We start from the raw sequence: 25,254 nt of genomic DNA on the forward strand, positions 1-25,254 counted from the left end.
GTACATGGTCATTCGTCGGAGTCTGCACCGCCATAACACTCCTCCTCTTCTGTTTGGCCTCGCTGACGCGCTCGGCCGCATCTGGGTCGTTCAGTGCAGGTAGGAGATGGATCGATGGCCGGGAATTCAGGAGCTATCTATTGCCTCATTCTCCCTCGCCAGCACGTGCGCGCCCTTGTTATCGATGCTGCCCGCGTACACCAGCACCCAGTCCACCCACACTTACAAATTATGGTTCCTGTGGAGTCTACTGCCACGGATCTTCCAGTCCCTGAGTGTGGTCCCGACTCTGTGGGTGCCCGCTAGTCGCTTCAGGGCGTCGCAAGCTGTTTCCGTGAAAGCGATCGATTGGGCCCCTGGTTTCTGTATGCCCTTCAAGTCCTCTTCGCGAATCTTGTGGATAGTCGCAAGGACAGGGCGCAGTTCGAGCAGACTGCAGCTGGACGTTATTTGATCTTGCCGTTAAGTGCGGGAGTTGGCCGACGTTGAGATGGACTTTGAGAACGGAAGGTTTACTTACATTATGTACATGACTTAGAAACAAGTAAAATTTCAGTGAAAAGTCATCGACGGCCGGCAGCGAATCGTACGCTGCGGCCTGTGGCACGTCTCTCCCTTTCCGATGGTTCTCTGGTTTATAATCCCTTCAGTACGTCGGGGTCACGTCACTTTCAGCCATTCGCCGAACCCGTGCAGGTGGCGTCATTTTCGTCCGTTTGGCGAGCCCGCACAAGTGTCGTCATTTTCATCCAATCGTAGGGCCCGTGCAAGTGGCATCATGTTCGGACAATGTGGACACTCTCTGAACTCTACCCTCCGATGGCCGCATCCACCCTGCGTTGCCTCCTCGCCTGGTCGTCCTTGAACGACCTTCCTGTGCTACAACTTTTCCCGACACTAAGGTCAACTACCTCGATACGTGTCGACCTCCATGCACGCTTTCCGGAAGCGTCACACAAGAGGAGGGGGGAGAGAGGAGACAAAAGCTCCACGCGCTACACCCGAGGGGGGTATAGCCAGTCTCTCTGGCGGCTCCCGTGGATCGGTCTTGGAATGCGTCGGCAAGAGATTGCGCTCGAAGAACTTGACCGATGCTGATTAATGGTCCGTATCTAACAGCGTGTGGCTGACGCCATACTGGGACATATACGAGTACATTCCTTACACTATTCATATTTGTTTTCATTTTCACGTCACGAGAAGCCTTACTCGTGGACAATAATTCCCTTCCCAACGCAGGAAGTGGTAGCGCCTGCAATCCCCCCTTCTGTTATCGCTTCTGTCCATTTGCCTGCTACGGTTTTGCTGACTCGTCCGCCCCTCCCTCATTTCCTGGGTGATAGTAGGCTATCATATATACAAATCAGATGAAGTAATTGAATGATTACTCGAATATGTTTCATCGTGTGCGACCGGCCCCAGCGACCCGACGCAGTTTCGCGGAGAGCATTGAGGCACGCAGTCTTCTGACAGGTTTAGTGTAAACGAAAAATATATTAATTCTAGGTTCTTTCATAGCATACAAGTATAGAACACTTGACTTTTATGCGCTCGTAATGAGGTGATTAATTATGAAAATTGTGGCCGGCCAGATAGATAAGACAGCAATAATGTAGGAGGTCTTCCTAAACGGGGTCGTGACTGGCAAAAGGGCAGACAAGCGTTGACAGCGGGAAGCCAGTTTAATTGTGATACGACAAAGGATAATCAACGCTTTTTCCCCGTTAAACCCACATGTTCTTGTTAATTGGCTTACCACGCAGCTTTATCAGGTCTCTTGAGATACAGGATACTACCTAAAAAAATAATCATATGTTGATACAAATACTGACACTGGTTATTTAATTGTTTGCGTTTGGCACAGATACATTTGTGATGCTCGTGATGAGTATCTGTATCTTCACATGTATCCTCACATGTATCTTCACTTCTGCCGCGCCCTATTAAGTGACACGAGGATATCAGAAAGTGTCACCTGCCAATATCCTTCTTCGCGCGTTCGTACTGTGCCTACCAGCTGGGGGAGATTTGTGAGGGAGATTTGTCTTATTGGCTCTTGCCTGAGCGAACAACACCGTCACAAACGCACGGTTCGCTTTTGCCCTTCAGGCAAGAGTGAACCATGCACTTTCTTTCTTTCTTTCTTTCTTTCTTTCTTTCTTTCTTTCTTTCTTTCTTTCTTTCTTTCTTTCTTTCTTTCTTTCTTTCTTTCTTTCTTTCTTTACACATTACTATTTCAACTATACTAATAACGGACTCTCCTAGTTTCTAACTTACGTAGATGCAGGCGTTTGAATAGGTGGTCTCTCCCCATTTCACCTCATCTCACAAGGTAGGACATGTAGCTTCGAAAAAAGAAAGACAGTGAGGGGGATATATGTTTGAGGGATTCTACGTTGTTCCATAGGCAGTAAAACAGGTCTGCTAGTGGCATTCAGAAATTGTACTTTTATTAAGCACTGTCGAACTGACAGCAGCGACACGTTTCTGCAGCTTTGGTGCTGCAGCTTCTGCATGAAACGGACCTGCATGCTTATATGTAATTCCATATTGAGGTTGTTTTCCTACCAAATTAAGGGAGAAAAAAAAAAAAAAGTCTGGTAAATTTGTACAGCCTCCGAGCATGGCGTGCCGCAATCTTGAAGGCTATGCTTTCGGCATACTTCAAATACCGTCAACATTGTTTTCTTGTTTCCAAATTAGATCGCCAGCGAAGACTCCCTTGTAAATCTCAAAGAGTGGACTGTGATGTGCTGCAAGCGCCAGAAACGCTTATATGAGCTAAAGCACCTCATGACAGTCCTGTTCAGAATATAAGAGTATTAGAACATAAGCTGAAGATTATGCTTCCTTGTACTGCTGGCGCCGAAAGCATGATATAAAGAGCGGGAAAAAATATTTCCGACGTGTTTAAATGCCAACGAGAAGCAATAAGAAACGTCTTCGTCACCATGTAGCCTGCACAAAAATTTTACCGAAACCGGAACGAAACAAATGAAAAAATAAGCAATTAAGCCACTGTCAGCCGGACCGCCAGACGAGCCAAGATGAAGCTGCAACGCGCTGGCGGCACTGGCGGTGGCGAGTCTCATGTTCGAACCCGCCGTAGTTCCGCGTTAAATTTTGTTTGATTGGTAACAACAGAGTGCGCCGTGCCCCCGAGATACTCCGTCGATTGATCAGATATCGGGGTATCAGTAGAATTTGCGCACGCGCACCTATAACGTCGAAAATGCGTGCGCGATGCTAGGCAGTTATGCTGGGTAACGCCATGGTGTTTGACTGGCTGCTTTCACTGGACGCCTGGCAGCTTCAGCAGCTTCAGTGCTACTCGGGAGATTGAACGAAACGTGTCATTTACCTGCATCCCATTGAGACTGTGGCACTGACGGACTTCATCGGCTACAAGCTGCGCTTTAGGTACCGGCATGGAAGGCGCGTTACGGTCTCTACAGCAAAGAATCGGATCGGGTGAACAGGGCCGTTACCCTTGGCGCTGGAGTCTTGAACGTTTGCTACGTGGCCTCAGCACAGAGCGCGCCTGCTCAGCAGACGCGTTCGCGGAATGCTGGCTCATCGAACACATAGCCTCATGGAACCAGGCTCTGCGGCCGGCGAGGCTTGTATTGACAGAGTTCGAGCCGGGGAAGCTGTGCCTGCGTTCCTACGACGACCGAGACGGATTCGGCGCAAGGTACCGTGGCGGCAGTGGTAACGAAAATGACGGTGCTTTCCTCATGGCATGGCTGCCCAGACAGCATTTCTGCATCCACGAGGTCCGGGTGCATGACCGAATGCATGTGGAACGGCTCTCCTTCGTGGCTTCTTTCATCGTTGGGCCAGCCCCCAACTTGCACCGTGTGGTGTTGCGACCGCGCTACAGGCTCGAGCCTGAGAGCGGGTTCCTCGAAGCGTTTGGCCCGCCCCAATGTCTCAGAGACTTGGACCTCTCGAACGTTCACATCAGTGACTCCATCGCTCCCAAAGTGGCCGAAGTTTTGCGCGGAAATTCGTCAACCCTGCACAGTGTCACCCTCGTGGGAAACCAACTGTCCCCGGAAGCTGCCGGCACCCTGCTTCTTGCGCTTGTCGCGTGCGCCCGGCTCAGAGACTTGAGCCTTCAAGATAGCATGGACTCCTCAGCCTGTGACGCTATGGCAGAGTTGTTCAGGAGCAACAGGGCTATTCAGAAGCTTACGCTGGTGGGACTCGGCAAAGCTGGCATGACCTGCAAGCACCTCGGATCCCTGGACAGACGCAGGGCTTGCGTGAACTGTCTAAAAGACCTGTTTGCTGCGCTGGAGGGCATTCTGTGCTTTAAGGACCTGACATTGGTATCGACCTCGATCAAAGCCTTAATGGGAAGAGCACTGGCACACTTTTTAAAGAGGCATCACTCACTCGTCACATTGTCACTAGAAAGCTGTACTGTTGATTCTGAAGGCGCAGCGCAAATTGCCAAAGCACTGTCGGCCAACTGCACACTGGAGCAACTCAGCTTGCCAGACTGTACTCTTGAAGGTGACGTGGTCACCAAGTTGTGCTCGACTGTGGCCGCCAACACAACCCTGAGGAGTCTCGTGCTGCCCGAGGTCTTCACATCCACCCGTACCATAGAGTGAGTATGCTAGGTCTCATTTGGTTGGGTCAGACATCTAGGTAGTAAGAATGAAGCCATTGAGAAGCCATTGAGTCTCAGTTGAAGGGCTTCATTGCACTCTTCCCTGAGGCCCATCATTACAGAGGTCATGCTCTTGTCACTAGTGGAGAAAAGTGCAGTATTTGCACATAATCTTTGTTTATAGTCTATAGATGTAATTTGCTATGCTTCCATTACAGGAACCTTGGCATGCTTTTTTTCATAGACGTGCCCATTGTAATTTACGGATATTTTTTTTGTGTGGAATTGAGAACTTTAACAGTCACCTAATACTACAATGACCTTGCTTAAAGTGTGAAAATACTCAATTTTTAGACTCATTATTTCAACCTTTCATAGTCTGACACTGGACTTTCCTGCACTGTAGCGTGACGTTGCACATTGATGACATGTGTATCCAATGATCTGCATAATATGCAGATTTGTTCGAAGGGCACTAAATTCTCATTGCACGGAGGAGCTACTGCAGCTTATCTACAGGCTTCAAGATGTTAGCAGAGGATTTAGCTTTGTGTGCCTAGGGGTAGCAATCCATGAAACACACAGAGAGCTAATGAACATCTAAAATACTTCTTTACAGTATAAGTGAAACGTCTAAAGGACGTATCATTTTAAACTTTGTTTGGATGTACACTTCTTGTAAGCCACCTTTAACTGTGCTAATGCCACGCTATTAGAAGCCTAAAAAGCTTCTTGAAGTATTTGGGAACTTGTCTTGACCTTTACCTCTACTTGCAAGTAAATTCGACATCAATAATGGCAAATAATTTATATCTGAACTATTGACAATAGCCATGTATATGATCATAACTGGGCGATCATACGGTAATACATTGGGCTAAAAAAAAAAAGCTCGCTACTGCACAATTTGAACTTGCTACCTCGCATTTTTAGTCGGATGCATTTAACCACTCCATCACATCTGCTCAGTTGAGTTGGCTGAATAGTAGGAGCATATGATGCAACTCAGCTCAAGTAAGGATCACTACATAAGCAGAGGGAATCTGCCATTGCATGTACTTGTGGACATATGCAACTGCAAAAGAACAGCTGTCCGATTCCTCGTAGGATGACTAGACCTTAGACTAGACTGTGATGTTCTACCAACTGACGACACTTATCCCATCATCAACTTCCTTGGGTATGTGTGTACATACCCAAGGTCTAGCGCTGGAAATCTTAACCAGTGTCGCTTGTCACCATGGTGGCATGTACAACATCCCTTCAACCACGTGTCAAACATAGGGCTAGATCTGGTACACGTACACGGATAACCAAGAAACTGGAAGGGTGGAGAGCCAAATGCATACTTAAAGTGAAAGATGCGAATTCAGCTCCTACTGGCAGAGAGTTGTATTTTTATCTGCTTTAATTCCGCTCTTCCTCATTTATACACACTAATTAAAAACATTTAATTTCCCTAGTGCTTTCTTTGGCTTCATTGTCTGTTAGCACCTTACGGTTGAATATGGCATAACTAGATGGGGCCATGAAAACTGCTGTTGTTGTCTGCTCTGTCCTTATAGTGGTGAAGGTCAAGCGAAAACACTTTAGTGACAGTTCAGAATAAAAGAATTTGAATGCTACTAGATGAGAAGTTGTACCCACCTTTGATGCATGTTGTCTTGCCTTCCCTATGCTAACATGGGTCATTCATGCCAAGGTGTTCAAATCTGGATCTGAGTTCTTAACATATCACTCTATAGCAGCGCTGCTTCTTTATAGTTTGTCAAAGTGTAAACTGCATTTAAAGAGCCAGCAGGGTGCATTTCACTACAGGCTAGGCTTCAACAATGGCTTATCCTCATTTGTGTTTATACCTAAGGGCACCTCGTCCCATCAGGGCCCTGCAAACAAAGTCGGGTGCATAGATAATGTGTCACAGTTGTTTGTACAAGAGTACTACAACCAATGAACACAGTGAATACAGTGCAATTTCACGTATGAGCCCAGTTCATTTCTCCTAACGCCTTGAATAGCTCTCCTTTGTGTGGTGACTCGTGATTGCCTCAGAAGTTTGCCATTTTGTCCCCGTATATGATGTCTAGATGACAGTGTGTTTCAAATCAGGATGTAAAACACTGAATGATCCTAACAGTCACCTTGTGAACTTTTTTAATGAAACATTAGTGACCTCATTCCAGGCACTTTGCAGTAGGTAGGTAGGTTCCTGTCTTGCATCATTTTAGGCTCCTTTAATGAAATTATAATATGAATTTGATGATAAGATCAATCCTCAGTATCCCTGTACAACAGCCCAATGCTTTATCTATTAGACCACATTCGCCCCACATATTTGTCTCATGCCATTGCCAGCTATCTCGGAGACTGGTGTGTACATCACACCACATATTAACAGGTTGCTTATCAAAGCAGGAGTGTGCAATTTTTAACCCATTAGCACCCAGGATACTTTTCAAAGTACAGCACCATTTTTATTTGTAAATAATTACAGACAAAACACAGTGTTCCTTGGTATGCCATTTTGCTAAGAAGTTCTATGAGGTGATCTTATGTCAACTTTGAATTGTACACACGCATCTAACACACAATTTTCTATTGCGAAAAGAAAACCCACCAACTTGCGAGAAATGCCACGAATCGCTTACAGTAAACCACAATATTATGTTATGTCCAATGCTGAAACACAAAGGCGGAAACATTTATAAACAATTTGTGTTACTTGCATATACCTTTACACCCTGCCTTAATATTGGGAGATAAACCACTTGTGCCATTCGTTGACTTGTTTGAGTTTTTAGATGAAACTGGTTATTTACATCAATTTTAAGTGAACGCATCTTTTGCTGCCTTAACATTGGATTTTGTACTGTCCAGTGACAGGTGCAGCATGACCTTAGTTGCATTTGCTCGATTAAACTCGAATGAACTAACATTTTGCTAAGAAGGGTCCTGGGAAGATGACCACATTGTAGTATTTTGTCAGCTGCATGATGTGTTTGATCTATTCATTGCTAAACTTGGAAAAGTGCTGAACATAGCAGGTGCTGCTTTACATGTAGCTTCTTTACTTTTTTGTTAAGCATAGTAAATGCTTCTCAAAACTAAAGTTTTTGGGTATGTTTTAGAAAAGAAGGGCGTAAACAATAAATGCATCACATCCATATACCATACATATTTATACCATCACAAGAAAATGAATCCAGGTGTATTTGTAAAGTATGTAGGCCTATGTGTATGCTAAAGGGGTGTGCTTGATCTTGAAGCATGCATGATGGTGTTTTTTACCTGTATTTTGTCAAAATATATTTTGCTGGCTACAGGAACTTCAGAGATTGTTGCAGGAAAGAAATGTGTTTAGAATTGCGCCAACATTGTTATTATTTGTCCTTGTGCCTTTCTTGCTGCCAAAGAAGATGACAATGCTCTTGTCTTCTCAGTCAATAAGATAGCAAGCAGTGTTAGAGTAAATTTAGATAAATAGAAACTATTTACATATGAAGAATCTTTAAAAAGAAAGACGATTCTTGCATCCTTCATTATAAATTGGAAAATGAGTGGGAGGGAACAGAAAACAACAGACTATGTATATTCCTATGCCCATCGAGATGAGTTATGCAATAAAAGTAGGGCAACTCATATTGGTGAACCAGACGTAGATCCCATCCCTTGAAATGACAGAAAATTATAACGAAAATGACACCTAGCAATTGTACAACAGGATTGTAATGCAAGAACAGACTGCCATTGGAGGAGATGTCACCAGTCTGTTTAATGTTTCAGTTACCGCTGAACCAAATGCTGAATGCTTTAGTTTTCAATGCCTGCATTTATCGCCAATCATTGGGTCTAGATCTGCGTTAATAATATATTTGCGTCGCGCACACATCTGAAAGCAACAGCAAAGGCCTCCCATGTTACTTGATGAAGTCGTGTTACACACTTGATAAGTAAATGCACCTCCATAACAAACAATATTTCCCACTAAAGTGCAAATTTCGCTACCAGAAGTTTATGTGGGCTTACGTAAAATTTTGTTTGACTCTTCGCTGCAAGCCTTTTTGTTTTCGGAAACTCCAAGATATAGTGTATACATTTTGTGACCTACATCATGTTTTGCTCCCATAAAGGCCCAGCGCACTTTATGAAGTACACTAACATTGCCTTTCAAAGAATAAAGCGCCACTCACAAAACTTGCACAATGTATTTACAGTCTGAAAAGATCGTCGGACACAAAAAAATCTACAAAATGTAACTGGTAGACTTTTCTCGGGCCTTAATGGGTTAAATACAGAAATTATCCTAGGTCTGCTGTCAGTAGCATTCTGACATTGTCCCTCTGTTCCAACACTATTGTTGAAAAAGATATGTAAAAAAGCTTAGGATGAACGAAGTGTTATATGGGAAGCATTGTTGCCATGTGGTAGAGTAAGCAGATTTTGTAATTGACCTGCTCTTCATACTGCGGTACACACGTGCTCAGAGGCATTTAAGAAAGGTTTCTGGTTATCAGCAACTATGCCCAACCTGCTTAAAAACAAAGGTACTGCTATGTCTCTTGACGTCACATAATTAGTAATGCTATGTTCACACTATGGTCGTAACGCGCGTAACAGCTCTTTTGGCGTATCGAATGTAACGGCTGTAAAAAACGTTACGGCAGTTAAGCCGGCACCTTTGTTCACATTTACTGCTGCTTAAATTATGGCTTTTACAACAGGCCAATCAAATTTGGAGCTGCAGAATGGACGTCACCAGTGGTCCAATATGGCTCCTGCCAACATGCGAGCGCTGGCCGAGATCGAAGAAATTCACGCTCAAAACAAACTTATAGTCATGTATTCAAACGCCCAAAGACGACGAAGGCGACGCAGAAGGGTTTGGGTGCGGCAAGTATTTCTCGACAGGGCCGCGGACGGCGATTTTCACAACCTTTTCGCCAAGCTCCGAGTTGGTGACGCTGCGATGTTTCATAACATCATGCGCATGTCGCCCCAGCAGTTCCGCTTCCTTGAAAACCTAATGAGACCACTCATCGAAGTTCGGAGCACACATCTGCGGCCATCGATTTCCTTGGCGGATAAACCAGATGAACTGAAAACAGTCTCGCAAGGCGCACTGCAAAAATTTTCACGAACACAGCCAATCGTGCGCACGGAATGGCGGAATGGCACTTCCCGCGCCCGGAGCTGTCTGCAGACGGGAGGACGGAAGTGTCGTCACCGGTTGTTGAAAGCCGAAAGCTTATCGGTCATTGGCTGTGTCGCAACGGTCGTAACATAACAGTCGTAAATGTTGCCGACCCTTCAACACTCTCACCCACGATTTTTGCGAGAATTGTGCACGTTGGTACCTTTACGTTCGCAGTCTGAACTAGATGCATACGCTTGTTGCGCTTCCACTTACGTATGCTACGAAAAATCGGCGCCTTACGAACGTAGTCTGAACATAGCAAAATTGGGCATCTATGCCAGCTACGTGTGTACAGAATAGAAGTGCAGGAGGGGGGAAGAATGCAATGTCAGCTCACGATCTTGTGTTTTTGTTTGCTGTTCTTTTAGTATAGCAGTGCAGCATACCAACATGTTCAAATATTTACCCTTTTCAGCCCTACTTAAAAGGCTCCTCACGCTATCAGTAATTTTTGTTATACACAGGACACTTTAATGTGTGTTCAAGGAGCATTGTAGACCAAGAATGTATGGTAAGCGCGTGGAAAAATGAAGAAGCAAGGAAAACGTAAACACATAGTGGTGCCAAGTTGTGAGCTGCTTTCCGCACAGCAGAGGCTGCCTCTACCAACACTTGGAACTTGCACGCTTCCTTTGCCTTTTCCCATATTGAAGCTATGGGGTCGTCACACTTACATCACTGTGGCCCCCAAACTACATGATGTGAAAATGAGTCGTAGGTCATCACCTGTGATATCCTGTTTCTTTTTATGCTCCCTTCTTTTGTTGCTGCATGGTGCATTTCCAGAGATGCTTCTTACATGTTCCATTTGTGGTGATCTCCAAGTTTTCTGCTGCTGGGGCTGCTGGCTAGTTGTACTAACATTTATAGAATCAAGGTCAGTTGCAAAACTCCCCGTCCCTGCCTACCTTCTCGTACAGCATGCGGACCACTACGAGTTAGAATGCGCTGGTGCTATAACGGGCTCCCGCTAGTAGACGACACAGCATGAGCAATACCTGCAGCTCCAGTGCTGTTGCAAGCAGATATTAAGGAAAATGCGGGATTGCTTACTTCATGAACTGTAATGCTGCTACAGGGGCTTCTCTTCGAGCTACTGTCGCAAGATAAATTTGAATAATATTTAGCGATTTAGCAGCAGGGGCTGAATGTGGCAAAGCCTGAGCACTGAAATGATGGCTTTCCACAGTGTGCGCAAGAAATAGCAAAAGAGAACATTTTCAAAATTTCTGCATGGATGTATTAGTGCTCGTAGTTTACAGCTTATTCCCTTGACGTTATGGTAGTATCAGTGCAATCGCAAGCGCGTGTTCAGGAAATGCAAGGTTGTTCATATTTTGCCCATATTGTCATGATATTGGAATTTCAAGCTGCCGTCACTACATAAATTTAAATAATGTATAGCAATTTAGCAGCAAGAACTGGATGTGGAGCCAAGGCAGCATCATTGAAATGATTTTTCATATTGCTTGTGATAAATGAGAGATACCAGTGGCAAAAGAGGAAAATTTTGCTATTTTGGCATGGAAGTATTAGTTAGTGCTCTAACTGTAGAGCTTATTCTCATGGCATCATGAACCACTTCTAGATCTCAGCTGAATGTAAGAATCGCCAACAACACTTACTTCTAATTGGTGTGGTAGCCAAGTAGCCATGGCGTAGAGATGCTGTGCTTGAGATTGTGGGTTCAATCCTGGCCACGGCAGCCATATCTTGAAGAAAGTAAAATGTACAAATATTAGAGTACTTAGATTAGGTGCACATTAATGTACCCCAGCTGGTCGAAATGAATAAGGGGTACCCCTCTACAGCCTGCCATATAATCATGTGGTTTTGGCATGTAGAACCTTTAGTATTTATTTCATTCTACAAAGATTCTGCAGGCGCTGCTGGCTCTCATTAGTTATTTCCAATAATTATATTCCATAATTTCTAAACAGAAAGATAATGGCTGTCTACTTTTACTTCTGCTAGGAATGTAATTTTTCAAAAGTGTTAATTTCACATGTATTTAGGGCCTAGAGAAACCAGTTGATTTGGAATATTCTGCTCTTTTTAATACAAAGACAAGCACAATACCTTGTTCTCAACCTACATGTCTATTTTTCAGTCCTACACAGTAAAAAGAATGGCTGCATAATTCTACAAAAAACTTTATTCTAATAATGTTAACGTTATAATAATGTTATTCTAATAATGTTAACGTTATAATAACGTTATTCTAATAACGTTATGTGGCTCAATTTTCACATTTGTATTAATTTTGTGTGCTCAAAGATGTATGTAAATTGCAGTTTATCTAGTCTACACATTACACATAATTGCAACATACATTACATGTGCGCAATTTGTCTGACAGTTTCTTTTCAAGGAGGGAAATTGTGCTATTCTGCACTGCATGAAGATCTCGGTCATGTGGAGCCGATGCCCTATAATCACTCATGCAGCCAGGTACAACATGTTGACATTTACTGCGTTGGTGTACAAAGAGCATGACAACTTTTTAGACTGCCAAACCTGCATGTGGCAATATTCCATGTCGATTGACTAGCAAGGCGTAGACGCGTGTGGAGCCTGCTGTGACAGCTGCACCACAAATGTTGCCGACGGTGGCGGCGCCATGTAACATCGCTTATTTTGGCAATTGACCTTGGTTCTATAAGTGTTGAGTTGTACTGCAGGTAGTATGTTATGTGGAGGAAACTGCAGACGGGTAGAGTGCATCCTTTGGAAAGGGCACATGGCTGAATAAATCAGTGGCTGAATAAATGGTATGTTGTGGCTGAAAATTAGTTGCGAGTTAATTTTCTGGCTGCGGCTGTGTCATTCCGATGGTTTGTGCAAGAATGACTATGATTTTAGTGCAGTTTAGAACATTTCAGGTGGTCAGTCAACTAGAGCTTTCATTATGAACATCCCTCATAGGTAGGATCTAGATTTCTGAAAATGCCCACGATAGCATAGTAGACAAGGTATCGCTCGCCTTATACGCCGTAGTTATTAGTGCAACTGTAGATGCAATGGAACATACAAGATGTCATTCTGGTTCCAATCTAGAACTGTCCACTGTAAATGACCTTGGAAATTCATTGAGACAGCTATGGCGGCCTGAAACTAGAAGTGTAGTTATGAAATGTTTTGCAGAAAATCCTTTCTGAGGCTACAGTGAGTGCCTCGTGGCTAACCCAAGCTGAGTTGGTGTCATGGGTGCCACGGGCAAGGACCATTGCATGGACAGGTGTTAAATTCTGCAAGGTAGCTCATGTATTCCATGGCTTTCTTTACTCTTGTTGATGTGGCCCATTTTTTTATGTGACACAGTAGTTCTAGCAGAATATATATTAACCGAGGTTTTTTAGCGCACGAAAAGGGACGAAAGACAGTGGCAAGACGCGGACACATTGCTACGCGGACACAGTGATAGCGCTGTGTCCGCGTCTTGTCACTGTCTTTCGTCCCTTTTCGTGCTCTAAAAAACCTCGGTTATGGAAAAACACGCCCTAACCTACACTCTTTCAAGATATATTAAACCTTTCCCTACTGCAAAAAAATTTTAACATTACCAAATGTACCGGAATTTTTTCCGCTCAATTTGTAGTTTTTTCTTTCTGAATGAAATGGCACCATTTCTTTTTTTTTTTCAATGTAGTTCCTTTATAGGCCTAGTGTTCTGCAAAAAAGCATTTTGCAGGGCTCGATACACTATGAAAAAAGAGAATACGAAGAAAAAATAACCTGAACATTGCAATAACGTGCATATGAATAGTGGCTACCTTTCCGCAGCTCCTAAAGCTGTTAATAGGCCGTCTTCATATGGTAGACTTGGAAGCAAGCCGTGGCACAGCGGCCAACTCCGCACTATTCAGACTGCTCAGGTGAGAACACATCACTTTCCCTGTCTGTGTAAAACTCTACAGAGCTGTCGTCTGATGAGAAGTCGTTAAAATACTTTCTCTTATGCAGACTTTCAGTGCCTCGTTTCGAGGAGTCAGCCATGTTTTATGCAGGAGTGTCAGAGGCAGCAATATAATGAAAGGCGAGACACAAATGGCACAACATGGATAAGTGTGTCCATCTAGTCTTGGGAAGCACTAGATGCAATAGTACGAGTATAGTTGTCGTAGGCTCACTGTGTGACAAATTATTGTTTATGACGACTGCGGTTGTCATTGGTACAAAATTTCAGGACGACTATACTTGTCAACGGGAGGTAAAGGGTTAGCCAGTTTTGGAAAGCTAGTGTGCTGGCATAAAAGTGTGTATACTTCCTTTTTGTTTACAGAGAAGGAGGCCCTACATTCGAGATGCTGAAGCAACGGTGCCCCGGTCGCGTCTACTTTCCTCTATCTGTGCCTCTTCCATCATTCGTGTCTCCGGCCCTGGCTGAGGGCCTTTCGTGTGCTTCCAAGCTGAAGATATGCCACTGGGGTATCGTAGGTGATGTGCTGTGCTCCATGTATGCCTCGCTGTCCCTGAACAATTCACTGCGCTGCCTCCACATCGACTATATGGGCGGTGGCAGCGCAGACAGCGGTGCTGCATCGGAATCTCTCCTCAGCTCCTTGTGCACTGCTCTCACAACTTGTGCACATTTCCACACTTTCCACCTGGACCTGCACAGGTCCTTCAATGACTTTGAGGAAGCGATTCCACTGGCTGAAATCTTCACTGCTCTAGAAAACAATCCACGCCTAAGGTATGTCACACCTGTTCTCGTAAGATTACACTGTAAAAAAACTGTTTTTGTCTCTAAAGTTTCAGACAAAATGATTGAACTTGTTTCGAATTGAGTTCTGGGGTTTTATGTGCTAAAACCACGATTTAGTCATGAGGCATGCCATAGGGGAGGACTCAGGATTAATTTTGGCCACCAGGGAATCGTTAATGTGCCCCCAATGCACAGTACATGAGCATGTTTGCATTTTTCCCCCATCGAAATGCAGCTGCCGCGACAGGGATTTGATCCTGCGACCTTGTGTTTAGCAGTGCAATATCATGGCTGCTAACCCACTGCGGTAGGTAATGGTTGAACTTGTGAAACTTGGCAACCTAACACCATGTTCAGTTAAGTCGCTTGGAGAAAAGTGTACTTGTGAACGAACACAATGGAATGTTGAAATGTCGCACATTCTGGCACAAAGGTACCATGCCGAGCAGATGATTGAAAATAGTGGTTAGCTGCACAGAGTGTCTATGAAAACCGGGAATTTTCAGGGATTTTGAATAGTCTAGAAGTACTCGGGGTAAAATCTGGAAGTTTGGCTCAGGGTACTGCCATGTACCCTATAGAGTCAATGTCTAAGAACGTTTGAAATTTCGGATGCAAGTACCCTTCACCGTCCGATTTTCCGGTCTTTTTGCCGTGACTGCAGGGCCAAAATGGCATTAATCAAAGCCACCATCGCCTCTGTTTTTATTACCACGCTGCCTCGAACCTGCGCTCTTGCACACAGATCCGCTGGCAGCTGTAGCCACCACCGCGGCAAACACTAGGCTCTCACAGCCTAGTGTTCTCCACATTTGCTGTTTAGGGTTCTTACCGTTCGATGCCGCGTTTTTAATTTTTAAAATTTGCCGCTGTCAGCAAAGGCACCAACACTGACATTGTGGTCCTTGCCATTGGCTTCGAAGCTCGGAAAGCACAGCGCATTGCATAATGCTGGTTCCCAAAAGTCAGCTTTGCCTTGATACAACAATGTTACGCGGTGAAGCATACATGAAATTATTGCGGTGAAGCATAAGTGTGGGAAGGGGCATTTGTCGCGGGACACAGTATGTATTGCTTAATTATACTCAAGTCCACCCGCCATCTCCTGTCGCAGTACGAGAACTGACATGCCTAATAAGTGTACGGTCAGGCCTTTTCAGATGTGCCTGTGGCGGTTTCAGCCACAGGTACAGGCAGTAAAAGACATGCATTCATTTTTTCAAACTGTCAGATTTTTCGGACGTTTTTTCGGCCCTTAGGGAGTCCGAAAAATTAGACGTAGACTGAACAACTGACCAAGAGGATGCTTCAAATAGTCCATGGGGCGAATGCGCAGTGGAAGAAGGACGAGAACAGAAAGCACCTATGCATCGAGGAATGAATGGGAAAAGAAGCGTGCCACTGCTTCTTTCTATGGCTTGGGCTCATAAGCAAAAGTGTTGGCTGAAGCCAAGATGCAGGTGTCCCTCACTGAGGCATTGTGCGCAGGCTGAGAATATGGCAGGGCAGCTGAAGTTGACACACCAGCTGTTGAGAGAGAACCTCACTTGTGACAAAGTTCAGGCCTCATATCAAGGAGCTTGCTATCAGTTGATATAGATAGCTCATATCCCCTTCAGTCGTGGCATCCACGTTTGTGTAGGCGACCTATTTTTGCCATTTCTGTGCAGTGGTAGCAAGGAATAGAGCACCCACATTTAACTTAGTGTAAAGTGAACCTTCTGATAACATAAATTACTTCCATTTTACTCCTCAGTGATCTGTATAATTACAGAGTACCACTTTGGTGAAGGCACTACAGTGTTTTTTACATGATGTTTGATGTGGGGCATGTTGGTAGCAACCTTGAAATATTTTTTTTTCTTTCTTGAAATGCTTGAGGCCAATGAATAACTTGTGCATGTAATTCGAGCAGGGGATATAATCCTTTTTATGAAGAAATGTAGCATGGCTGACTTTACAATATTAAAATATTTAATTAAGGGAAAATGAGACATCCACTCAATTGTAGCACATGCTACAAAGGAAACCCATATGGGTTCCTCAAAAGAAAAGTTTCACGGTTGAAGAAAAATTCGTCCTGGTCCGGGACTAGAACCCGGGACCACCGCCTTTCCGGGGCAGCCGCTCTCCCATCTGAGCTAACCAGGCGGCTAGCACTTGGCATGTCAAAGTCGAATTTGTCAACAACTTGAAGCAAAGGCAAGAGTTTGACATAATAGTTCTGTGGAAACCCTCAAGGTGGAATGAAGTAATTAAAGGAAAATGAGACATCCACCCAATTGTAGCAAAATGCTACACAGGAAACCGATATGAGTTCCCCCTAAAAAAAAAAAGCCTCGTAGTTGGAAGAAAAATTCATCCTGGTCCTGGACTCTAACCCGGGACGACCACCATTCCGGGGCAGCCGCTCTACCATCCGAGCTAACCAGGCAGCTGGCTTACTTCTCTCCATCTCACGGATTTCTGCAGAACTATTACTTTAAACTCTAATTATGAGGACTCATCATAAAATGCTTAGTCATTCTACCACTTTGATTTGCTTTCAGTGGAGTCTGAAGCACTGTCTATATTTCACACAGGTATCTACAGTTGGTAATAAAACATGACTCAAGGGAATATTTAAAAAATTTTATGCATCTTCTTTTTGTATTTGAGAATGTTTGACTGGGTTTGCAATGAGCTTTACCATTTTTTTCAAGTATATTTTATTCGGCGTGCATTTTTCTAACCCTCCCTTACGATTTCTTTTAATAATGTAAATGCTACTCCTTACTATTTAAACTGCATTAAGTCATTTTCCTTAATTTTATTTTAGTATGTTTACTGGAGAGTGAAAGCACCGAGTGACATGGTGTCACCCGTCTTGACGTTAAACAGCGTCCTGTGTCACTCAGGGAATTTCGTAAAGGCACTCGGAGGGAAAACCTGGAAAATTCTGGGAATTTGAAAGTATCAACTTGGTAGACAGCCTGTTAGCTTCGAGAAGCTTGATTTTCTTAAGTTTGTGGGTGTGCCTGAAATTAGTTTTAGTTTAGCGTACACTATACCATTGGGTATGCTATACTATGGTGGGGTGTCACTGCGTATGCGCAGAACACTAAACGACCCATAGTGTTTACTGTACACGCTATTTCTCAGGTGTAGCATTAGCGTCTTTGCGTAGTGTATGTAAAACATGGCGGCAGTCCCGGTTGCCCACTTTGTATTGAATTTGGCGTTGCTTTTGTAAAATTCACTTCGTTCATAGCAAATGACTGCAAACGATTTACCCTTCGTCTCAGGCCTCTTCGATGACAGAGTATTATAGATAACCTTTTGGAGTTCTTAAGATCACTTCTGCTTTCAAACGAGTCGAAGCCCAACGAAAGAAGGATGGATGGATGGATGGATGGAAGGTAGGAGCGTCCCCTTTGAAATGGGGCGATGGCAGTTGCCACCATGCTCAGATTTTTATTTTGCCTTTTATTTTTATCTGTGTTGTGTGCTGTTGAATTTCTCGATTTTCTTTAAATACGTCTTCCTACCCTTTTAACCTTATGTCACCTCTCTGCTTTTGAGCCACCAATCCTCCTATCGCCTTTTGCTAATTTCCACCGCACATTTATTTACATGACTATCATTATCTCTGAACCCTAGGGCCTCAGGAAGGGTGACTGTGGCCGCATCGACATCGGGATTGATACCATCACATTTTAGTATGAGGTGTTCCCTTGTTTCTACATATTTACCACACACAGTACATGTGTCTTCTTCTTCGTTAAATTTCTTTTTATAGCTCCGTGTTCTAAGACATCCTGATCTAGCTTCAAAGAGTAGGGCACTGCCTCTTGAGTTATCATAAAACGCTTCCTTCCTGATCTGCTGTTTCCAGTATCAATATAGTTCTACGCTATGCTTCTTTTCCATTGAATTTATCCAATTTTTACCTTCCGCATTTTTAACCTGTCGTTTAATGCTTTGTCCTTTTTCGTCCTCGTGTCTGGCACACTTACTGGTTAGCTTCCTAGTTCTTTTCCGCCATTGTGAGTCAACGCTCTTTCTGTATAGGTATTTAAACACCTTAGCTGCCCACCTGTTATCATCCAATTTCCTCAGCCGTTTTTCGTATAGGATTTTACTCTGAGCTTCCCTTGTTTCGAATGATGCCCAGCCCATATCTCCCTGTACTGCTTCGTTTGTAGGTTTCCCGTGGGCACCTAGTGCTAACCTTCCCACAGCTCTCCGATTTACTTCTAGTCTCGACTGAACCTCTGCCCTTAAACACAGGACCGCATTCCCGAAAGTAAGCCCCGGCACCATTACTCCCTTCCAAATGCCTCTCAGTACCTCATACCTGTTGTAACCCCACAATGCCTTATGTTTCATTATCCCGGCATCTCTTCGCCCTTTTGCTATTAGAGACTGTTCGTGCTTTTCCGTGTACATCTGCCCTTTGTTTATCCATACCCCGAGATACTTGTATTCGGCCACTTGGGGTATTTCGTGGCCTTGTATTGTAAGCTCCTGATCAGTTGTATCGTTGAAAAACATCCCACCGGACTTAGCTGCACTAAAACTTAAACCTAAACTGTCTCCTTCGTCCCCACAGTAATTAACCAGAGTTTGCAAATCTTCCTGGCTACCTGCTAACAGTACAATATCGTCCGCATACATTAAACCCGGTAGTCGTTGCTCAACAACCTTTTCGCCTAATCTGTACGACAGATTATACCCTAGATTGCTTCGTTGTAACCTTCTTTCCATGCTTATCATATATAGCATGAACAGCAGCGGTGATAGAGGACAACCTTGCCTTAATCCTTTGTGAACCTTGACAGTTGTCGTACTGTTGATTCCTTCCCATGTTATTTGAACATTATTTTCTCGATATAGTTCCTGTAGAAAATCAATTACCTCATTACCGATACCTTCAGCTTTTAATATGTTCCACAGGAGTTCCCTGTTCACATTGTCGTACGCACCACTTATGTCCAGGAAGGCTAAATACAGAGGTCTATTTTCCGCCTTAGCTATTTCTATGCATTGGGTAAGCACGAACAGGCTATCATCTAAGCGCCTACCACTTCTGAACCCGTTCTGAAGTTCTCCAAGTATTCCATTACTTTCTACCCATGACTGCATTTTTAATTTCACCGCCTGCATCGCCAGCCTATATACAACTGATGTTATCGTAATTGGTCGGAAAGATTTTATGTTCTTCTTATCACCTCTCCCTTTATAAATCAAATTCATTTTACTCTGTTTCCAGCTGTGCGGAATTTGCTTATTCGTTATGACTGCCTCCAATGCTTTTATCAGCGTTTCCTTGCTTCTTGGGCCAAGTTCATTAATTAACTTGATTGGAATTTCGTCTATCCCCGCGGACGTGCATTTTGGAACATTTGCTTCCGCCTTTTTCCAGTTAAGATTGGTCAGTTCTAAGCTGTTTTCTATTATGCTATCCTGTGTTGCTCCCTCATTTGGGGCGATTACCCTATCGTCTTTCCTAAATGACTCTGCTATAACTGAACCAATGTAGTTCACAGCGTCATCTCCCTCTAAACAATTTCCTTCGGTATCGTGAATCTGTTCCTCTTTTCTGTGATTAGCTTTACCCAGCCAGCTGTGATTAGCTTTACCCAGCCAGCTTATATGGTTCCAGAATTTTCTTGACCCCCCTTTAGTTGCATCGCGAACTTCAGCCAGCCAGCGATCAGAGGACTGCTTTATTTTTGCCTGGACGAGGACCTGCACTTGTTGTTTCTTTTGTCGATAATATTCCCATTTTTGGCCTATTTCCTGTTCAGATAACTGCGCCCTCTTTGCTTCTCTGTGTTCCCGAGATGCCCACCGTCGTTGTTCGATGGCCTCTCTAATTTCCTTATTCCACCAACTTCGTGGCTTCCCCTTCCCTCTCCAGCGGTTTACTCCTTTTACATCTTTTATTTTTGTACTAATGAGTAGTTCTAACTGATTATAATCCCACCTCTCCATGGGATTTTTCTTTATTGCTTCCTCTATGCCAGCCGCTATTTGCGCTATTTGCGCGTCATTTAATTTTGCGTACTCTTTTTGGCTTCCCCGTATTTCTCTTTTGAGTAGGGCTCCCAACTGTAGACTAATACGTTTTCGAGATGTCAGCATTCGAGATGTCAGCGCCACCTATTGGTAAAGCCGGGAGATAGCTGTGATGGCGGCATAAGGCCTCTGAAATCTGAAGATCTCGCAGGACAAATAAAACTGAAACAAACGGGCACTGCTTAGCGTACATTATACTATAGGGTATAGCATACGTTATACTATAGCGTATAGCGTACGCTGTAGTTGGGTACACTATAACTGTCTATTAGGACCTGCATTTTATTGCTGAAACATTTCCCAAACATGGCTGGCGATTGCCGAGTTTCAGAAGAATACATGCATCTTCTGAAACTTTGTGCAATTTCCAGCCATGTTTGCCAGGCCAAGGCTGCATGTAGCAGCATTGCCATCACCACTACCACATTTGGTTTCACTGAAAGGTGTTGCAAAAATCTACTCACAAAAAACGACCTGAACTCCCGATATGTTGCAACAGCTTGCAGAACAGTTGTAGAAAGAGAATTTTATTTTTTATATAATTCACCTTGGTGGTGCTGCAATACCATATAGAAGTGTAACATTCCTGTAGGCATAGAAGCATATGAAAAATATTTTAGAGGCGTACAGATTTTTAGACAACTGGAAAAAAGGTAGTTATAATGAGGGTGGTTTTCATTCAGTCTGCGTCGACCAAAGGAATGGGTCAGCTTTTGCTTCACTCACTGAATCAAATAGGCTTATGATTTATCCATTCCTGATGTGTTTGAGGTTACAAGTGCTTCGGCTTCATGACTTGCATAGTGCTCAGCATTATATATTTCTTTTGTTTGATTCTATTTTTCTGTGGCAGACCTGAGAAACAACACAATTTTACTGCGAACAGCAGTTATGAGAGCCTAGGGTAGGGACTGAATGTGTTTGTTAGCAAGAATTTTGAAAGATTCTCATACAGTTTAAGAAAACCTGCACTCTGGAGAGAGGAATTGAACCATTGCTTATACGTTTTCAAGCTTAGGGCTCTAACCACATTGGTGTGCATGTTGGTCTTCTACTGTATTCAACTGTTATGAGGAAATGGGCTGAAAGTTGAGAAGATTCCTTTGGCTATGCTGAACGATGCACACTGGGAAGGAAAGGGCTTCAGCATGGTGTCTGTGAGGCCAGAGATAAGTGTAGACTCTAGTAATGTGCAAGAGGACACTAAATTTTTTGGGTAATTAATTTTTCTTTAATAGCCTGCAAATATATAGCACCGTCCAGCTGACAGAAATTTTGCTATGCTTTTTCTTTTTATAAATGTAATGTAATTTTGAAATGCTAAGGAACTTCTATGTGAGCTTGACACACGAGGGGTGATGTTTCTGTTTCAACACACCAAGAATGTGTACCTGTGGAACAAAGTACTTTTCTGTTTCTTGGCAAATTTAGTGGCTGAAAAAGTGCAACCGGAAGTTTTCTGGGGTCAGAAACAGAGTGTGGCCACAGTGTGGATAAAAGAGTTTATAGAAATAAGAAAAAACATTGTGCTGGCTTTATCAGTGCAGTATGCTGTAATGAAAAAGGATGCTTCCCTTGGGCCAGAATATGGACTGCCCCACCTAGTGCCTTCTCATTGACTGAATGAGCTGAAAAGGCAAACTCGAAAAGAAGCGAACCAGTGCTCTTTGAAAATGCCAGGTGCAGCAGTAAGTGTGGACAAGGAAAAAGAAAACAGCCCGAAGAAAATGCCTGAAAGCTGATATTTGCAGTAGTTAAGGGAATCTCTCACTAGCCGGGATGTTTTTGTCAATTACTGCGCATGTGACCTAGGTACACTGCATGTGGCGATGGGTCCCAAATATCACTGCTGACCACCTGCTGGATTTGGTCAATTGCAAAAAGTGCCTGTTCTTGCAGTAGATGCCTATAGCTCCGGATGCAGATTCTTTGATGGATCGTCTTGGGTTTCGTTTGCCGCTCAGATTAACCTTAACACATCATGCCAAGGTTGCCATCCACTCCATCAACATCAAGTTCAAAAATGAGCTTCTCCAATGCTACATTTTATCTTTCACTCGTTATTCTACTTCTATGCTTCTTGTACAACGGTGTCTGCTTGTGTGCTTTTTTTTTTTTTTTACTCCTGCAGTACCTTAGTGGCTATGTGATTGTGCTGCTGACCTTGAGGTTGTGGTTTTGATCCCAGCTGCGGTGGCCACATTTCCATGGAGGAGAAATGCAGAAGCACTCATGTACTTACATTGAGGTGTACATTAAGGAATCCCAAGTGGTCAAACACGCTCTGTAGTCCTCCACTATGGCATGCCTCATAATCAGATAGTGGTTTTGGCATGTAAAACCCCAAAATGTTATTTTGATTTTGAAAGTTCAGCTTCTGCTGTATTTTTTTGTGCAGTCGTCTGGTAGTTGACGTTCCAACTCGTGGTACCAGGCACACATCACGTAGCATCAGTAAGGTGATTCTGCGAGAGATCAAACATGCATGTCTGCTTGATATTTTTGTTTTGTCTAGCTTTTTTATGTCATATAAAAATATTCAAACTGCACGGAATCAAAAATTTTATTCCCAAAAAGCGTTTCTAGCAAGTCAGAAAAATATTTGAAGGTGGTGGCACGAGCATCCTCCTATTGCTTACCACAATACTTTCATATTTCATGAGCGAATTAAATGCAAACTAAAATGGTTTCGCAAAACTTCTCTGCTCATTTTAATATGCTTCGCAGTAAACAACTTCCATGCATTCTTTTATGCTGTCCACAAACTAGTGGAACGTAACAAAATTTCACCCGTGGCCGAAATAGGAAAAATTTCGCAACTCTGATTTGTCTTGGTGCGTTTCTATTTCACACAGAATCTTGAAAAAAGTGCCAAATATCGAATGTTCTCTTCCCATCATTTATACAAAATATTGTCTTCCTAAGTGAAACACAAGTGAAGCAGAAAAGAATAGTTAAATAAACAAACTAAAAAAAATACTGGTTCTAATTTTTGAAAAATTTTTGGATGAAGCCTGCATATGTCAGGCAAAATGTAGGTGCGGGAATGTTTCCTCATTTGCTTTATTCACAAAATATAATGGGCCAAAGTGGCGCATGTTGAGCGGGCTGGCTTCAGTACCTTAGCTCGTTGTTTCAGTTTGCATTGTATGCAAAGCTAGTTTTAATTTGCTTTTTGCTTTAGAACTTCACTCTAGCACCTTGTTTTCAGCAAAAATGCATTGCCAGGTTTTATTTGTGTCTAGCATGTGCATGAGGGGGGGGGGGGGGTGTCTGCTGCCCCCTAAAGTGCTAGTGCGTACTGAGCAATCGCTGCTCTATTATTCACTTGTCAACACCATGCGAGAAACCGCGAGTGCAAGTTGTGGCTGACTTTGCCAAAATGTGTCTGGTGCACACAGTAATTCATCTGTGAGCGGTGTCAAGGCAGGCTAATCTGTAGTGACAGAGCACTTCCATAATCAGCAGGTGTACGATTATGGAGGTGCTACTTCGCTGCCTGCTCCCCATCCCCCGGGTACAATGGAAACTGGAACCTTCTTCAGCACCTCCACCTGCGACTCGCACTGGGCCTTTCTAAAAACTTGTCGGAGTCTTTCCCAAAGCGTTCATTTAATCTCCTGTTATCACGTGTTTTCGACATCGCTCACAGATGTCTTCCTGTTTTACCTCGACATTCACCTCTGTGTTTCAGCTGACCGGAAAAGTGCAGTGTGGCATGACTGAACCAAAGGCTGCTGAAGTTGCCTAATGTATGGTATTTTGTCACCACCTTGCTGACGCACTTTCCCACAACGAGACCAGCAGAGGTCACTGGTGGCACCAGATCTACAATGTCCTTTGATAACAAACGTGGCCTACACATTTTCTCAGTGAGAAGCTTGAGATGGCCTTGTTCTAGATTATGAAATTGTGAGGCATTCTGGAGGCTGTCATGATAGCGGCACAGAAAAAGCAACAGAAAGAGTGCGATGCTATTCAGGATAAACGTTTCAAGTTGGTCTAGCTGTTCACTACACACAATACATGCGGCTCAAAGCTCAATCTGAGTATTCTTTGCCGATTATTTACGCATGCGAAAAAAAAATTAAGAAAAAAATTTTCGTTGTGTAAACGTTTTGGATCTTGCCTCCCTGCTGAAGCTACTGCCGGAGGCTGAGGATATTTGTGACACCGAAGTGGTCCGCCAGCACTGCTTTATGCTCCTCAAGGAAATCCTGTCTTCATTTAGTGACACCTGCATTGACGCAGATAACGCATTCCTTCAGGAACACACGCGATTGACGACTTGAACAGGTACGTCCACCTTTCTTCTGATGTTTCGCCACTGAAGCCACCGTCTTCCATTCACAAATGCAGCAGATGATCTTACGGAAAGAGGAAGTGGGCTGAGATTGACAGTGTCGTGGTGACGAAGATATGTTCAACTTTAACGCTGTATACGCAAGTGTCAGTACACCTTAACTGTCCGTGAAAGAATGTCCTGCATGGCAATGGCTGGTTAAATAGCTTGAAGCAAGTGTACAAGGCTGCAAGGTCCTATCGAGAGTGCCTCCGTCTCATCACCATCGTGCCACCAGAAATTAAAAATAAATGCATTTAAGAGGCAGTCTCAGCTACCGCAAGTACATGCTCAGAAAAGCCCGAAATTGACGCGAGAAGCATGGAATG

At 43.7% G+C, this 25,254-nt stretch overlaps 1 protein-coding gene across 8 annotated transcripts in view; it reads left to right on the forward strand.

Moving 5' to 3' along the window:
* The first annotated feature begins 3,039 nt into the window (after window positions 1–3,039).
* LOC135908058 (NLR family CARD domain-containing protein 3-like) overlaps window positions 3,040–25,254 on the forward strand; it is a 57,456-nt gene continuing 35,241 nt past the window's right edge. For 6 of the 8 annotated variants that reach the window (XM_065439834.2, XM_065439815.2, XM_070532307.1 and 3 more), the window contains exons 1-2: window positions 3,040–4,618; window positions 14,098–14,511. In XM_065439834.2, the coding sequence (XP_065295906.1) occupies window positions 3,429–4,618; window positions 14,098–14,511 (1,604 nt within the window). In that variant the 5' untranslated portion in view covers window positions 3,040–3,428. The remainder of the gene's footprint in view (window positions 4,619–14,097; window positions 14,512–25,254) is intronic. The other 2 variants (XR_010566197.2, XM_065439805.2) reach the window with 1 other exon arrangement.

The sequence above is a fragment of the Dermacentor albipictus genome, chromosome 1 (assembly GCF_038994185.2).
Source record: "Dermacentor albipictus isolate Rhodes 1998 colony chromosome 1, USDA_Dalb.pri_finalv2, whole genome shotgun sequence".
In the NCBI taxonomy this organism is placed as follows: domain Eukaryota; kingdom Metazoa; phylum Arthropoda; class Arachnida; order Ixodida; family Ixodidae; genus Dermacentor; species Dermacentor albipictus.